This window comes from Mustela lutreola, chromosome 9 (assembly GCF_030435805.1).
Source record: "Mustela lutreola isolate mMusLut2 chromosome 9, mMusLut2.pri, whole genome shotgun sequence".
In the NCBI taxonomy this organism is placed as follows: domain Eukaryota; kingdom Metazoa; phylum Chordata; class Mammalia; order Carnivora; family Mustelidae; genus Mustela; species Mustela lutreola.
In genome coordinates, this window is record NC_081298.1 from 29229861 (window position 1) to 29246213 (window position 16353).

General features: G+C 50.3%; 3 protein-coding genes across 5 annotated transcripts in view; all 3 read left to right on the forward strand.

Moving 5' to 3' along the window:
* PTPRA (protein tyrosine phosphatase receptor type A) overlaps window positions 1–8344 on the forward strand; it is a 149011-nt gene extending 140667 nt beyond the window's left edge. For all 3 annotated transcript variants that reach the window (XM_059133780.1, XM_059133781.1, XM_059133782.1), the window contains 4 exons: window positions 704–829; window positions 910–1061; window positions 7162–7297; window positions 8044–8344. In XM_059133780.1, coding sequence (XP_058989763.1) covers window positions 704–829; window positions 910–1061; window positions 7162–7297; window positions 8044–8118 — 489 coding nt within the window. In that variant the 3' untranslated portion in view covers window positions 8119–8344. The remainder of the gene's footprint in view (window positions 1–703; window positions 830–909; window positions 1062–7161; window positions 7298–8043) is intronic.
* Window positions 8345–8496: 152 nt separating this feature from the next.
* Window positions 8497–13663, forward strand: LOC131807972 (progonadoliberin-2). The gene is given in 2 exon segments (XM_059133785.1): window positions 8497–12345; window positions 12463–13663. Coding segments are annotated over 2 exon segments (363 nt in total). The 5' UTR covers window positions 8497–12191; the 3' UTR covers window positions 12672–13663.
* An 86-nt stretch (window positions 13664–13749) lies between these two features.
* On the forward strand, window positions 13750–15861 carry MRPS26 (mitochondrial ribosomal protein S26). The gene is made up of 4 exons (XM_059133783.1): window positions 13750–14012; window positions 14112–14258; window positions 14351–14474; window positions 15625–15861. Exons 1-4 carry the CDS (start codon window positions 13801–13803, stop codon window positions 15757–15759), a joined length of 618 nt encoding a protein of 205 aa, XP_058989766.1. The 5' UTR covers window positions 13750–13800; the 3' UTR covers window positions 15760–15861.
* Window positions 15862–16353: the final 492 nt, after the last annotated feature.

Sequence of the window (16353 nt, forward strand, 5' to 3'; positions counted from 1 at the left end):
GGCGCCCTATAAATAAAATCTTTAAAAAAAAATCTGCGTATAACTTTTGACTCATCAAAAATGTAATTAATTGGATGAGGAGGGAGACAAACCATAAGAGACTCTTAATCTCACAAAACAAACTGAGGGTTGCTGGGGGGAAGGGTTATGGACATTGGGGAGGGTATGTAATATGGTGAGTGCTGTGAAGTCTGTAAGCCTGACGATTCACAGACCTGTACCCCTGGGGCAAATAATACATATGTTAATAAAAATAATTGATAAAAAAAAAACAAGTAATTTAAAAAATGTAATTAATTGCCTCCTACTGACCTGAAGATTGATCATTGACATTAACAGCACATATTTTATGTTTTATGTATGATGTACTGTGTTCTTAAAATAAACTGGAGAAAAGAAAATGTCATTAAGAAAATCATGGAAGAGAAAATACATTTGTACCACTCTGTAAAAGTGGGCCCATGCAATTCAAATCCACGTTGTTAAAGGTTCAGCTGGTGAGGTACTGGTGAGGCTCCTAATGAAATGAATTGGAGTGATATTAAGTAATGTAATGACACTCTGAGTCTCTGATACCTTGGAGATGACGTGTGTCCTCTAAGAGGTGGTTACGGTAAGAGGGGAGCAGGCAGTTCAGAGAGCAGCCCCACCTCTACCATACATGGTATTCCAAGCCCCTCACTTCTCCCATTTGTCATTCCAGGAGAAGTGTGCCCAGTACTGGCCCTCTGATGGAGTGGTGTCCTATGGAGATATCACAGTGGAGCTGAAGAAAGAGGAGGAATGTGAGAGCTACACTGTCAGAGACCTCCTGGTCACCAACACCAGGGTAAGGTGGCTGGGGGGTGTGGCTCCTCCCGCAGGGAAAAACCAGGGCGCCCTGCCTCTCTGATCACCCTTCTTCCAAAGGAGAACAAGAGCCGGCAGATCCGGCAGTTCCACTTCCACGGCTGGCCTGAAGTGGGCATCCCCAGTGACGGAAAGGGCATGATCAGCATCATTGCAGCCGTGCAGAAGCAGCAGCAGCAGTCAGGGAACCACCCCATCACCGTGCATTGCAGGTACCACTTTCCTCAGCCCTCGGCATGGGAGAGAAAGCTGGGAGGAGGCAGGGGAAGCAGCAGTGGAGAAAGCCAGACAAGAGTAGGATATACTGGTGGGCAGCACCTGGAACTCGATTTTAGTGGCCAGCACAGCGCCGGGTAATGAGAGAGGGTCATAGAGTTTGAAATGTGCATTAAGTGCTAAGGAACCAATGACATTAAGATACTGGGCAGGGGAGCATTTGGGATAGTGTTGGGGTATAGGCGAGCAACGGGGGAGACTGATAGTGGAGAGTCCAGTTGGGCACTGTGGGGGTGAGGTCTGGCCTCCATAAGAAACACAGGGAAAGGGGTGCCTGGGTGGCTCAGTCAGTTAAGCATCTGCTTTGTGCTCAGGTCATGATCCTGGAGTCCCAGGATCCAGCCCCAGTCTGGCTTCCTGCTCAGTGGGGAACCTGCTTCTCCCACTCCCTCTGCCCCTCCCCCTGCTCCTTCTCTCTTTCTCTCACTGTCTCAAATACATAAAATCTTTTAAAAAAAAGAAACAAACAAACAAACAGGGGGGGAAAAAAAGGCAACTATTTTGAGACTAGCTTGAAGAAAAATGAACAAGACTGAAAACAGATGTGAAAGAGAAGAGGAGTCAAGGTTATAGGGTTTATCCCAAGTTTAAATCAGGGTTACTGGTAATGTTTGCTGTCATTGACAGAAGAAAGATGAGAAGGGGACTTCTTTTGGGAGGCAAGGGTGAATTTTGTTTGGGGCATGTTGTTTGAGATTGCATTTTAAGGGGAAAAAAACTTACCGTGAGTTTGTATTGCTGTTATAATTAGGGAAAAAAATTCTTGGAAGAGTATATCATAAATCTCTGCAAATTGGTTTTAAAAACAGAAAAATGAGCAAAGGAACCTCTGGGAATGTATCCAGTAAATGTGCTTCAAGTGGCCAAAAGGAAATAATCATCAGGATTGAAGTACTGTTTATAATAGTGGAAGATTATAAATTACCTAAACACATTAATGGTGGCCTGACTCAATAAGCTGTGATGGATCTCGAGCTATAGAAATTAATGAGGAGGCTGCTTACATACTGGGTGTGGGTTAATCCTCTAGATGTATTGTTTTGTGAACAAAAGCAAATGGGAGATAGGGAAAGAACATGTGTTCCTGTTGGGGGGTTGCCTGGCTGGCTCAGTGGGTGGAGTGTGTGACTCTTGATCTTGGGATTGTGAGTTGGAGCTCTGTGTGGGGATAGAGATCATTTAAATAAATAACTTAAAAAAAAAAAACAAACAGAAATATGTTTCTGTTGGTATATGCATAAAAATATCTCTGGAAGGACAGGTAAGGACCTGAGGACATTGGTGTATCTGAAAACGATGAAGTGGAATAGGAAGGAAACCTTTTGTTGTTTGGGATTGTTTTGAAATTTGGCTACCTATACAAAAATAAAGCATTTTAAAAATATCTTGAAGAAAAAAGTGGCAAGTGCACCAACTAATACAAATGGACAGTGAACACAAAAAGGTGCTACAATTTACTAGTAATATTCTGAGGAATTAAAATGAAAACAAGGCAGTGTAGCTTTGTGCCCACTGGACTGGCAAGATTAAAAGAATTCTTTAGTGGCGCATCTGTCTGGCTCAGTAGAACATGCAACTCTTGAACTTGGGGTTGTGAGTTTGAGCCCCACACTGGGGGTAGAGAGTACTTTAAAAAAAATTAAAAATTAAAACTAAACTAAAAATTTTAAGAAAAAAGGATTCCTTGGACTGCCCAGATAAATACTTCCTTCCCTACACTTTTTTCTTTCCCTTGGTCACCCTTTCTTGGCAAACCCCAGATTCTCTACCTAGCCTCCATTTATGCTGTGCTGCTGAGTGTGTCTGCAGAGAAGCACCGGGTTACAAGCCTCAGTTTACATTCCTGACCGTATGGTTGGCCCTTAGTGTTGCCTTGCTATCCTTCTGCACCTTCCACTGTTAGAGACCACAGCTGGGCATACTAGGGGTCCAGTGCCAAATCTGGCCTACCACCTGGTTTTGTGTGGATCTGCAAGCTAAGAACTATTTTTACATTTTTAAGATTTTATTTGTCAGAGAACAAGCAGAGGGAGAAGCAGGCTCCCCGCTGAGCAAGGAGCCTGATAAGGGACTTGCTCCCAGGACCCTGGGATCATAACCTGAGTCAAAGGCAAACACTAAACCAACTGAGCCACCCAGGGGCCCCTGTTTTTACATTTTTAAAAATCAAGACTATTTCATGACATGAAGATGGCATGAAATTCAGATTTCAGTGTCTACATATGAGGTTTTGTTTTTTGTTTTCCTTTTTTGTAAAAAAAAAAAAATTTCAAATTATTTATTTATTTGAGAGAGAGAGAGAGACACACACAGCAAGAGGGAACAGAGGCAAGGGAAGTGGGAGAGGGAGAAGTAGGCTCCCCATTGAGCAGGGAACCCAATGCGTGGCTCATTCCCAGGACTCTGGGATCATGACCTGAGCTGAAGGCAGATGCCTAATGACTGAGCCACTCGGGTGCCCCTATATATAAGGTTTTATTGGAACACAGCTATGCCCATTTGTGACAAACTGGCTGCTGTCATGCTCCAGCAACAGAATTGAGACCATACATGGTGCTCTCCTTGCCTCATACTGCTGCTCAGCACACAAGGGGTCTGAGTTGTATAGTTATAACTGATTTTATCTCTTCTCAGCAAAACCTAAGGTATTTTCTGTCTGACCCTTTACAGAAAGGCTTTGCCAGCCTAGATTATTATTTCACACCTCCTCTCAGACCTAGATAACCATCAGCATCTCTTCTGTCCCCTTATTTAAGAGAGGACAGTGTTTTTCTGCTTGACTAAGAAAGGAGAAGCAATCAGAACTTCCATATGCTCCCAACACGTAGCTGCCTGTCACCTGCATTAGTGTTACGGACCCTGCATCCCTCCTGTTCAGTGGATGAATTGTCTGTCCTCTTTCTGAAGCCAGTTGCATTAATCATCTATTGCTGTTTAATAGCATTACCACAAATTTAGCATCTTAAAACAACACACATTTATCTCACAGTCTCTGTGGTCAGGAATCTGAGCACATCTTGGGTGAGTCCTGTGCTTCAGGGTCTCTCAAGACTGTAGTCAAGGTGCTAACCAGGGCTGTCATCCTATCTGAGGCTTGAATGGGAAGAATCCATTTCTTTTTTTAAGATTTTATTTATTTATTTATTTGAGAGAACGAGAGAGCACACGCAGGGGGAAGGAGAGAGGGGGAAGGAGAAGCAGACTCCCTGCTGAGCAGGGAGCCCAGTAAGGTATTCAGTCCCAGGACTCTGAGATCGTGACTTGAGCCAAAGGTAGATGCTTAACCAACTGAGCTGTTCAGGTCCCCCAGGAAGGATCCATTTCTAAGCTCACTTGGTTGTTGGTAGCATTCAGTTCCCTGTGGGCTGCTGGACTGAAGTTCCTTGCCACGTGGACCTTCCCTGTGTGGTTGCTTGCCTCTTCTAAGCCACCAAAAGAGAGTGTCTCCTTGCAAGACGGGCGTTAAAATCCCATGTAACGTAATCACATATGTGTAGTATACATCTCATCCCCCTTGCTGTTATCTGTTGGTTAGAAGCATATCACATATCCTGCCCACACTTATGGGGAAGAGATTACATAAGGGTGTGAACACCATGAGGCAGGGATCTGGGGGGCTGTGGTAGGGCCTGTCTGCCACAGCCACCCTCTACTTCACTATCAGTTCCATCGCCTTTTATCTCCTCAGGAACCTGACTTCACTGTCCTACATTATCAGGTTTTCCTCTGAATAATGACCTGGATAACTACCATTTTCATGCAAATGTGCTATAATATCTCCCGTCTTAATATATATGTATTTTTAGGATTTTTATTTATTTATTTGACAGAGAGAGACACAGAGAGGGAACAGAAGCAAGGGGAGTGGGAGAGGGAGAAGCAGGCTTCCCACCGAGTGGGGAGCCCAATGTAGGGTTCGATCCCAGGACCCAGGGATCATGATCTGAGCTGAAGGCAGATGCTTAAGGACTGAGCCACCCTGGCACCCCATCCCATCTTAATATTTTAAAAACTCTTACCTTTAATTTCCTTCCAGGTATCCCTCTATTTCTGTTTTCCTTATAGTAAAGTTTCTCAGAAGATTTTGTTCAGACTAACTCCCCAGTTCTTCTCTTCCGTTCTGTCTTGAGCCCATTCTGGTTAACCTCTCCCCTCCCCACTCCATTGCAACTGCCCCTGTGAGGGCTACCTATGACCTCCACATTGCTAAGTCCAGAGATCCTTCTGACTCATTACCCTTGACCTTCATTAGCATCAAACACAGTTAATCACTCGCTTCTCTATGGAATGCTTCCAGCATAGCTTCTCTTCTTGTTTGTGTCCTCATTGGCTGATTCCTCTCCGTTTGTGGTCCAGGGCCCAGATGGACCTCCTTGTTGACTAACAGCCACTCCCCTAGGCAGCCCATCTTGTTTCCTTGCTTTCATACCAACTCCTGTGTCATTGTCACTTGTTCATCCTCTCCCCTAAACTCCAGATATATATGTCTAGTTACGTACTCAAAATTTCCACTTCTTCATTTTAAAGGGTTTGGATCAGAACTTCTGGTCTTTCTTTCTAAGTCCACTATTTGCCTAGCCTTCCCCAGTCAGTAAGTGACATTTCAGTCCCCCAGCTAAGTCAGATGAGAAACCTTGGAGCCATACTGTTCTCCCTCTTTCCTCCCATATGCACATCTAATATTGGACTTTGCTGTACATGGAAAATAGTTTCAGAATCAAGTATTTCTCATATCCTCCACCAGCACCCCTCTGCCTAAGCCACCACCTCCTCTTCCCAGTAGTTACACGGCCCTCACATGTTGCCGTGTCCCACCCTTCCCCCTGTTCTCAGCTCAGCAGCCTGAGAGATTCTTCTAAAAACTTAAGTCAAGGGGTGCCTGGGTGACTCAGTGGGTAAAGCCTCTGCCTTTGGCTCGGGTCATGATCTCAGGGTCCTGGGATCAAGCCCTGCATCGATCAGCACTCTGCTCAGTGGGGAGCCTGCTGCCCCCCCCCCCCCGCCTCTGCCTGCTTCTCTGCCTACTTGTGATCTCGATCTCTCTCTCTCTCTCTCTCTCTCTGTCAAATAAATAAATAAATAAATAATTTCAGTCAGGTCACATCACTGAGAATCCTAACAACTCATAAGGCCCAACTTGATCTGAGGGCTCTTGCCTAGGCCAGGCAGGAGGTGCACCCAAGGGCTGGCATTCTCCCTAAGGGCTCTGACCTCATCCCACCACTCTCCTTTCTTCCTTTTTGTCCTCCAGCCATCAGATTCAGCTACACAGCTTCCGTGCCTAGGCATCCTGCCTGTGCCTGAGATACTCCTTTCCAGACAGATAGCTGTTGGGCCTTGCCCTCACCTCAGGTCTCTGCTCATGTGACACTCTATTAGAGAACCTTCCCTGACCACCCTTCCTGGAACACCTGTTCCTCTTTTTCCTTCCTACACTACATATCTTTATTGTCTGGGGTTGTTTTCCCCATGCCACAGCCACACAGAAGGCACTCAGTGAGGGTCTGAACCGATGACATTGAACAGAGTGGATAGTGTCAGAGTCCGGATTCTTGGGATTTAGGAAGCAAATGAGAGTCATGGAAAAGAATCACACACACACACACACACACACCCCACACACACACACAGCACAGAGGGGCAGGGTTTATCAGGAAAGGAAAGAGACTAGAATCCCAGCATGAGCGAGCAGCACATCAGGGCAATGCAGGTATATTTTCAGGTAGATGGAGAAGGCTCAGTGTTGGGTGGGAAGGAGGGTGTGTGAGGTTCTTCACCACTGTCCTATGGGCGAGTCCCTCAGTGGCAAAGTGGGACGTACAAGAAGGGCAGCAGCAGTACCCCTTCCTCCCCCAGAGCAGTGTGAGCAGGGGGCTTATGGGGAGAGGAGCAAATGGGCCCCCCCCCAACCATCTCCATTAGATGCCACCCCTTCCCATGAGCACCAGCCTCCACCTTGGCCTTTATGTGCTCATTGCTACTGTCTTCACTTTCCCAGCCCAGCGGGCTGTAACCAATGTGTCTGCTCTGTTACAGTGCGGGGGCAGGACGGACGGGGACCTTCTGTGCCCTAAGCACAGTCCTGGAACGGGTGAAAGCGGAGGGGATTTTGGATGTCTTCCAGACTGTCAAGAGCCTGCGGCTACAGAGGCCACACATGGTCCAGACACTGGTATGCTGCTCACACCACCTCCAACCCACAGCCCCTCTCTGTCAGGGCCGTCACAAGGGGAAGGCTCTCCTGGAGGGCCCATTGTTCCCCAAGGTGCCCCAGACAGAATAAGCCTCGGTGGCAGTGAGAGCAGAGAGGCACAGCCCTGTCAGCAGTAAGAGAATTGAGTGGCCTCTTGGAAGGCTAGAAGGGGGTGCTGGGGTGCCTGGGTGCCCCACAGGGCTCTGCACTTCTCTGTGGGTCCTGGGGTGGGAAGATTCAGGAGTGCCTCCTCTTCTGCTCAGGCTTCTGCCCGTCCCAGTGACCAGTAACCACTGACTATGGGGACAAACATCTCTAAGGGCCCTGGAACCCTGGAGAGCTAGACATGCCTAAGGGGAAAGAAAAACACATTTTAAGAGGTTTAGGCATTGGTGAGGCTTTGAGACCTGGGGTACCTGCAGCCTGGCAGTTCTGGTGAGGTGCGGGCCACACAGCCATCTCCCTGCCTGCTTGGTCCACCAGCCCAGCACACTCATCTGCGCTGCAGGCCTAGCGCCGTGTCTCCCTCTTGGGTCACCTTCACTTGGACAAAATTAGCTGTACTCAACACAGAAAGGGAATGCTGTCAGAACTCTGGAAGGCAGGGCGGGACTCACTTCCCCTCAGGCTTCTTTTTTTTTTTTTTCCCTTTTAAATACCGGTCAGGAACTGCAGGTCCTATTGTCCTCAGTAACGCTGGTTTTTCTCTTCTGTTTGCTCTGCAGGAACAGTATGAGTTCTGCTACAAGGTGGTGCAGGAATATATTGACGCATTCTCAGATTATGCCAACTTCAAGTAAGAGGTGATGAGATCCAGTGGACAGGAAAATTGCCTTTAATATTTTGTAATATTCTGTTTTGTTAATATACCCAAAATTGTGTATATATCTTATAACTGTTTTAGAAATTGGTACATAGGCTTCTATTACCTATTAGGTGGAAGATTTTATATGTAAATGTGTTAGCACTGATAGTCCTTTTTCCAATGTTTTATTGGGGAATTAAATAGTGTGATGTTTGGATTGATATCGTGAAATCCTCTGCCTGGAAATTGGGCTGTATTATCCTTTGGTTTAGACCTCTTTTCCTGAAGAAGGAACACAAAATCATTCCAGGTAGCTCAGCATCAACTAAGAAAAAAAAGCACAAAGTTCTCAGAGCTCTTGAGGAAATTGGTTGTCCTGGTGCCCCCCTCTCCTCTGCCCCTATCAGGCTGTTGTTCCCTCCCTGCTCTGTAAATAATCCCTACCCCCTCCATCTCCATCCTCCTCCATCACCACCACAACCCACTGTGGGGAGTAAAGGGACCAGAGCGGTATCTCTGGCACCACACTAGGGATTATCAGGTAATAAAAGCTTTGACTCCCTGAGGAAGCGTCTCCCTTTGTCTGGGGTGGGGCAGCCAGACTAGGGCTGGGGCGCTCCTGGGCCGCTCCTAGCCCTGCTGTTAGTGCTCTCTCAGGAGCCGCTGTCCTCTCAGCTCCTCTCCAACTGGTACAGCCTCTTCAGCTCTCAGCTAGTTGCTAGGACACACCTTCCATTCCCAGCCTAGCTTTGGTGCAGTGATCTCAGCCAGCCTTGCTCCCTGGAAAATGGTCAGTGTCCTCACTGTTTCCCTAGCACAGGGGTGTGGGAGAGAGGAGGTAGCTGGCCAAGGCCGGTCCAACTTCCCTGGTGCTTTGCTCCAAAACGTCTGGGTTATGTCATTCTGTCCAGGGTTAAGTCTTTGTATATCCACACTTACTAGATTAAAAAGCTTTTCATTTCCTTTTATATCTGTCCACATTTCCAGGACTTTTATGGGGAAGTGCCTCAGATCCAGAGGCTAAGATGGTAGGAGTCTTCAGTCCCCAGCTCACTTCATCAAGTCAGTGCCCTCCTGGGCATTCAGTTTCCTTCAGCACTCCACCATCACCAAATGCACAAGTCTTTGGTTTTAATTTTTAAAAAGGGCACTTCCCCCAGGCCTATGCTTTTATGATAGATTCACTCACCCCTCTTCTACCCTTCATCCTCACAGATTCCTTTCTTACTGCTTATCACAGATCCACTCTCTGTCCACCAGTTCTTCCCTTCTGACTTTATCTTTACTCTGCAGCCTCTGCTCCTCCTCTTTCTCCTTCTCAGAGACTTGGCGTTCTTGTGGTCTATGTGTTGTAGACCCTCCGCCCTTCTCCAGCCCTGAGCTCCAGGGAGGCATATCCTTCTTCCTACCAAGTGACTGCATGGGTTGACCCACGGGCCCCTGTCTCACACTCCCACTGCCCAGGGGTTCACCTGGTCTCTCCAGAGTCTACTGTCCCTTCCTGCAGCCTTCCAGCATTCTCTGCGCCTCTCTCCCTCCACCCCTAGTCCAGGGATCTGGATCCACTGGCAGTTCCTATGTTGACTCTTCACCGTTTTTGTTCCTTACAAGGGAAGCCCACAGCTGCTCTGTGTGCAGACTCCAGCTAACTCATTGTCATCCTTCACCCAGACCATCTGATCGGGGTCTGTGCCCTTCTGTGCTCCAGCAGCACCTGAGCACTCAGGTCTAAGCCTCTCCTTTCCCAGCTGACTACAAGCAACTCCCAGATGGATGAAGTCCTATCCTCAAGGGCCGACCATTAGTTGGAGCTCAGTGGTGAACAAATGGCTTTCTGTGCCCTGCTGAGAGGGATAGAAGGATGAATTTCAGAGCCTGTAATCTAAAAGAGGATAGAAAACGTTCTTGAAGAGCTACGGATGTTGCCAGAAAGAAAGGAACCAAAGCATCTGCTGGGAAGCTTAGTTCTGGTTTGGTTTTTTAGGAAAAACCATAAACAAGTTACAGAAAAAATAAAGGCACCCCATTCCTCTTTTAAAATAAACACAGGGGACTTTGAATAAAACATTCTGTAAACCCAAACCAGAACGAAGCTAACTTAGTGAACTCAGTCATTTTCACAAAACAAATATTTCCCCCCAAATTACTTGGTTAACCAACACATATAGGAACAAAGTGTTTATTTCCCAAAACAGTTTAACTGAATACACAACCTACACATTGCTTCAGGTCCCTGCTAAAGATAAGTCATTTTGGAAATTGATGAGTGCCTTCCTGCCTGGACAGCTGAAGTCCAGGTCCCTGTGGATGACTGTGGTGCCCGTTATGCCATCCTTTCCCCAATCTTTGCCACAGGATTTGACATACCTACTCCCTGACAACTGACTCTCACAATGCCAAGCCTGACCCTGGCCCTTGCATTTGCTGTTCAGCGCAAATGCAGAGATTGGCTATTAATCCTGTAAACAGGCCTCTGCCCTCCCCTGGCCCCAGGCTAATAGCTGGCGAGCAGTGGAAAGCAGAACTGACGCAGATTGAGAAGTGGGGGCACGTTTGAGTGTCCTAGTTCAGCTGTGCCCAACTCCATGAATAGTCCTGGGTTGAGCACAGGCGAAGGCTTGGAACCTTGAGAGGCAAAACTATTCCTACCCCCTGCTCTTTCGTAGGCCCACAGATGCTGCACTGTCCCCTTAGCTGGGCCCCCTCTCATGGGCCTCCTGGGAGGAGAGAGAACCACCTAGGGGTAGGTGTGCCCCACCCAAACCTGCCTCCATCTGGAGTGACCCAGCCCTGGTGCCCAGGTGTGTGGATGAGGACGGCTCCATCCAACCCAGTTTAACAGTGGGGCAAACAAGCCCTCAGGCCCTCATCGTCTCCCCCAGACCTTTACACGTTGCTGGGCTCCCCACTTAGGCTGCCAACTGTGTGGCACTCAGGGTCCCCCAGGCATTGCCCCCTCCAGGCCACAGTTCCCTTTTTGGATCAGAGAAGACTAAGGGCTGTGTAGGCCAAAGGGCAGGAGCTTGAGGATGCAGCCTGGGAAGTGGGAAGATGATTCTTTAGGGCCTGGCCAAGCTGGAGCAGGAATCTTACCATGTCAGATCCCTGGGAAGGCAGGGAGAGGGAGCAATCTGTCTGGTGACCTAGGGTCACTGGCTAAAAATACACCAGGAACTTACACTGGTAAGGGGAGGGTGTTGGGTGTCAGGCTACTCCCCTTCCCTCTTTGAGACATCACTGGAGTGTGTGGACCAGGAACAGGGTGGAGTCACCTGATCAATAAATCCCAGAGCTGGCTGTCTGGGGGTCCTGTTGTCGCCTGGAGGAGCCACCTCAAGGAGCCACCTCATCCAGAGCTTTCCCGTGGTGAGTGAAGAAGCTGCTCTCCCCTAGGACTGGGGCTCCTGGCTGGAAGTCTGTCCTGGGTGTGTGGCACGCTGTTCCTCTTCTCCCTCCCAAGTTCCTCTACCCATGAGCCATGTCCCTGGGTGGGAGTGGGGGTTGATGAGGTGAGAACACCTTTCCCTTTACCCCCAATGCTGTTCTTGTGCCTGCTGCCTCTAGTTAAGGAGGGACAAGGGGTAGAAGCACTTGCCCTTGTCACCATCAGACATCCATTCCACATCCTCACCTACCATGGATGAGAGATGGCAAACTACAGAGAATAGAGGCAGCGTGCCATGCACCAGGTGCCCCAAATGCCCACACATTGCTGCTACTCTTGGGTAGCTCCCCTTACCGGACTCTGTTCCTCTTCCCAACCTTCTCCCGCTACTGGAATCTCTGAAGGAAGAAGGGGTAAACCTGATGGACTCGGGGACCCTCAGCTGGCAAGGCTGGGAACCCCCAGGGGGCTCTGGGGAAGGCTAGTTGCCCGGAGCCTTTGGGGTGCAGATCCCGGAGCTCTGGGATGAGGAGCAGTGGCAGAAGTGGGAAGGGCATTAGGAAACACTAAAGCTGCCCCTGAAGTGCCAGTTGTCCAGGGGGCCCCTGAAAGAAAAGGGGGGAGGTATAGATGGCAGTGTCTCTTCTTAAGTGCTGTCCACTCTCCACGGGAGCAGCCCTGCCATGGCCAGCTGCAGACTAGGCTTTCTGCTACTGCTGCTGCTCACCATCCACCCTGGATCCTTGAAGGCCCAGCACTGGTCCCATGGCTGGTAACCTGGAGGAAAACGAGCTTCCAGCTCAGCCGAGCACCCCCAGCAGGCCCCAAGGCTCCTAGGTGGGTTAAGGGTCTCCCCCGCCTGAGTGGGAAGAAGAAGATGCTGGCTGGGGCTCCTTCATCTTAGAGCCTGGGGTGGGAGTAGTGGGCAGGCCGCAGCCTTGGCTCCTTTCTGAGGACGGGTCCTGGGCACTGCAGCAAGCAGCCCAGACCAGACTGCCCAAACCCTTCCAAGCAACACCCTGGCTCCCCCTGAGAACAGTGTGCCCTGGGAGAGTAGAACCACAGGCTGGTGGCCCCTCCGCTGGAAGCAGCACCTGGTGCAGACACTACTGGTAAGTATAGGGAGGGGCCGGGCATGGCCCAGTAGGGGCTACTGCGTCTAAGGACTTGAGGCAGCTGTGTGGACAGAAGAGGGGGATAACAAGGCAACACTGACACACTCCATGCTAAGACACCCCAGGCACACACAGAAGGATACCATCTGCTATCCTTCCTGTTTCTCAGAATTCTAGACAGTTTATATCTATGTAAAAGATTAGAAGTCACTAGTGAAGTGGAGATGATTGTACTGAAAACCTTCATAAATAAGACTAGCTGTAGTGGGGTCCTCCAGATTTCTTCCTTTGTCAAGAGAAGGCAGTGTTTCTAGAGGTGGGCAGGACCTCAGTGGAAAGAGGTGAGAGGCATGAACTTCAACTAATAGGAGGGCACCAAGAACCAGGTGGTCACTGACATGCACTAGGAATGACAGTGATTGCAGAAGATCGGTGTGCAGAGATAGATTATTACTACTTCGCAAATTTAAAGTGCACTAGGAGAGCGGTTAACGGAAGAAGTTGTAAATTCCTATAAGGCAAAAACTTAACCACTTAAATGAGTCAGTGTGAGCTCAGGTTTTTACAAACCAGGTGTGTTAAGGGTGAACAACACCCAGGAAGCTACAGAGCCCGCAGCTGGGCCGTCTAGCTGGCAGGGGCATCAGTCTGGCGGCAGCGTCATCCCCCGCAAAACTAGGATGGGAGGGATGGGGGCGGATAAGGTCGCAGCTGGGCGGCCAGGTGACCAGGGCATCAACTATCATGACCAGCCCCTACCCCCTGCAGAACGGACGTAGAGCGCCGCACCCAGTCGCCCTCTAATAAAGATGTGAAGAACCTGAAGCTGCTGCCTCGAGTTCTCTCCGTCCCCTCCCTCGCCCAACCCCACTAAGACCCTACCCTGCATGGGGTTGGAGGGACGTGGGCCTGGCCCGCCGGCGAGAGGGACACGGGAGGGGTGGGGCGAGGTAGTGCAGACCCCGCAGGGTGGGAGCAGCCAGAGCCCGTGGGCCTAGGGCGGAAGCGCCGAAGTCCGCAGACACACGACCCTCGAGCGGCCCCCGGGGCGGGGGGGGAGGGGGGACGGGGGAGCGGGAAGGCAAGGCCTGTGGACTACATGTCCCGTGGCGCTCCGCGGCCGCTTCCGGGTCCCGTGATGCCCTGCGGCGCGCCCGACGCCGGGTAGGCCTGGGCCATGATACGCGCGCTGCGAGTCCTGGGCCGGGGGTTCCCGGGCGGACCACCGGCCCCGCTACTATTGCAGGTGCGCGGCCGGAAGACCCGCTACGACCCTCCAGCCAAGTCCAAGGTCGGTCGCGTGACGACCCCGCCCGCGGTGGATCCTGTAGAATTCTTCTTGCTGACGGAGCGTTACCGGCTGTACCGCCAGACGGTGCGCGCCCTCAGGTGTGTGTGACAAGGGGGGAGGCGACCGTTAGTGCCGCGGGCAGTGTATGAGAGCGGGCGGGCATAGAGGGTGCCGACTCTGGGCGCGTCTCCGCCCAGGCTTGAGTTCGTGTCCGAGGTGCGGAAGAAGGTGCACGAGGCCCGGGTTGGGGTCGTGGCGGAGCGCAAGGCGTTGCAAGATGCTACCGAGCACCGCGACCTGATGGCCTGGAACCAGGCGGAGAACCAGCGGCTGCTCGAGCTGCGGTGAGTGGGCGAGGAGGCGGGGCGGGCCGCTGGCTGGCTCCGGGGAGAACCAGCCGCGCTCAGTGTCAGCGTCTTGCCCCACCCCACCCCAGGTTAGCGAGGCTGCGGCAGGAGGCGCGGGAGCAGGAGCAGCGGCAAGCGGAGGAGAAAGCCCGGCGGGCCCTAGAGGCGCAGGCCTGGGCGCAGCTCAAGGAGCAGGAAGTGCTGCAGCTGCAGGTGGGCCGTGTCTCGCGGGGTGCTGAGGCTGGGGCTGGGGCTGGGGCTGGAGCTGGAGGCCGGGAAGTCGGCCTGGGCGCGGCGCAGTGGGGCTCTGGCTACGTGCACTGAGCAAGCGAGCCGCCTTGAGTCTCTAGAGTTAGCATGTGAGGATTTGGGAGTGAAGGAATTCAAGGAGAGTTGCTGGCAGGCGCAAAGACAGAGAGGTGAGAATTGTTAGGAAAAGTATTACAGTGGCTAGGCGTGGTAAGCCCGCATCTGTGGGAGGGACTCCGGTTACCGCAAGGAGTTCCTATTTTGCTTTGCGGGCGATAAATCATTAAAGTATTAATATTCTGGGCTAGGATGGCAGGTGTGAGACTTAATAAAAGCAGAGAAACCAGTTAGCAGTCATCCAGCAAGAAAGGATGGGGTCTGAATTAAAGTAACAGATGGAGGAACACCTGAGTGTTTCAGTCAGTTTGAGTGTCTGACTTAAGTTCCGGTAGGATCCTCGGCTTGGAGCGTGCATCTCCCTTTGCTTCCCCTGTTTGTTCTCTCTCTCTCTCTCCCTCTCTCCCTCTCTCTCCCCCTCCCTCCCTCCATCTAACAAATAAATAAAATCTTTTTTTAAAAAAATAAAGTAATAAGGGCACCTGGGTGGCTCGGTGGGTTAATCCTCTGCCTTCAGCTCAGGTCATGATCCCAGGGTCCTGGGATCGAGCCCCACATTGGGCTCTCCGCTCAGCAGAGAGCCTGCTTCCCTCTCTCTCTGCCTGCCTCTCTGCCTACTTGTGATCTCTCTCTCTGTCAAATAAATATATAAAATAAAATTTAAAAAAATAATAAAGTAATAGGGGAAGAAGGACAAGCTTGAGAGAGATGAAGAGGAGGCATTGAGGCAACATTGAGGAACGGATTCTACCCATTGTGACACGAGATTGTCACAACTGGTGTACTTGGAGTTCTGGCTGAGATGTCCAGTGGATAATTATCTAGGAAAGAGGAATATGGTAAGACTGCCTGATGTTCTTCCATGGGAAGGTCATCAGGACACTCACAAAGGACCTGGGCTCCAAGCATCCATCCAGGGAGAGAGCCGGAGCCTCTCAGTGAGCTAAAGGCCAGGAGGTATGTGCTTTCATTCATCTGGTCTTCTGTCTCCCAATAGGAGGAAGCAAAAAATTTCATCACCCCAGAGAACCTGGAGGCACGGGTGGAAGAAGCTTTGGACTCACCGAAGAGCTACAACTGGGCCATCACCAGAGAGGGGCTGGTGGTCAGGCCACAGCACAAGGGCTCTTAAGAGCCCATTAAGGACAGTGCCCACCCAGGGACCATGTGTGTATGGGGGTAGGAGGGTCGGAACTGATCTGCAATAAACCTGTCGATGTTTCTTATGAAAAAAGGAGGCTCACCATGTTCCGGGGTAGCCCTCACATTCTGGCCTCTGCACCTACCACTTGGTCAGAAATTCTCATCCACAGTGTCCTCTTCTGCACCTATGTACAACTCAGCAAAACTCCAGACCTTAGAGATTGTCATCTCACAGAGGAGCATAATGGACCATAGTTCCCTCAGGCGACCAAGTTATCTACTAAGTGTCATCAAGGACAAGGACAGTGGTTGACAAGTTATTGTCCATGGGCCCAGTCTGGCTTGCTGCTTATTTTTGTAAATCAATTTTATTGGAACACAGCTAAACTCATTCACTGACTATTTTCACACTATGATGGTAGAAACTAGTAGCTGCAACAGAGACCATTTGATTTACAAAGTCTAAACTATTCCTTCCATGGGTTTTTACAGAAGTTTGCCAACTCCTGATCTAGACCTTTAGGACTCAAGCCAGAGTACCCAGATACCACCTAGTACCTGAGACAGAAGCTAACCACTGGCC

Coding starts and splice junctions, on each gene's coding strand:
- MRPS26 (XM_059133783.1), top strand. CDS start 13,801: ATGATACGCGCGCTGCGAGTCCTGGGCCGGGGGTTCCCGGGCGGACCA. Junction 14,013..14,111: donor CAGACGGTGCGCGCCCTCAG/GTGTGTGTGACA, acceptor GTCTCCGCCCAG/GCTTGAGTTCGTGTCCGAGG. Junction 14,475..15,624: donor AGGAAGTGCTGCAGCTGCAG/GTGGGCCGTGTC, acceptor GTCTCCCAATAG/GAGGAAGCAAAAAATTTCAT.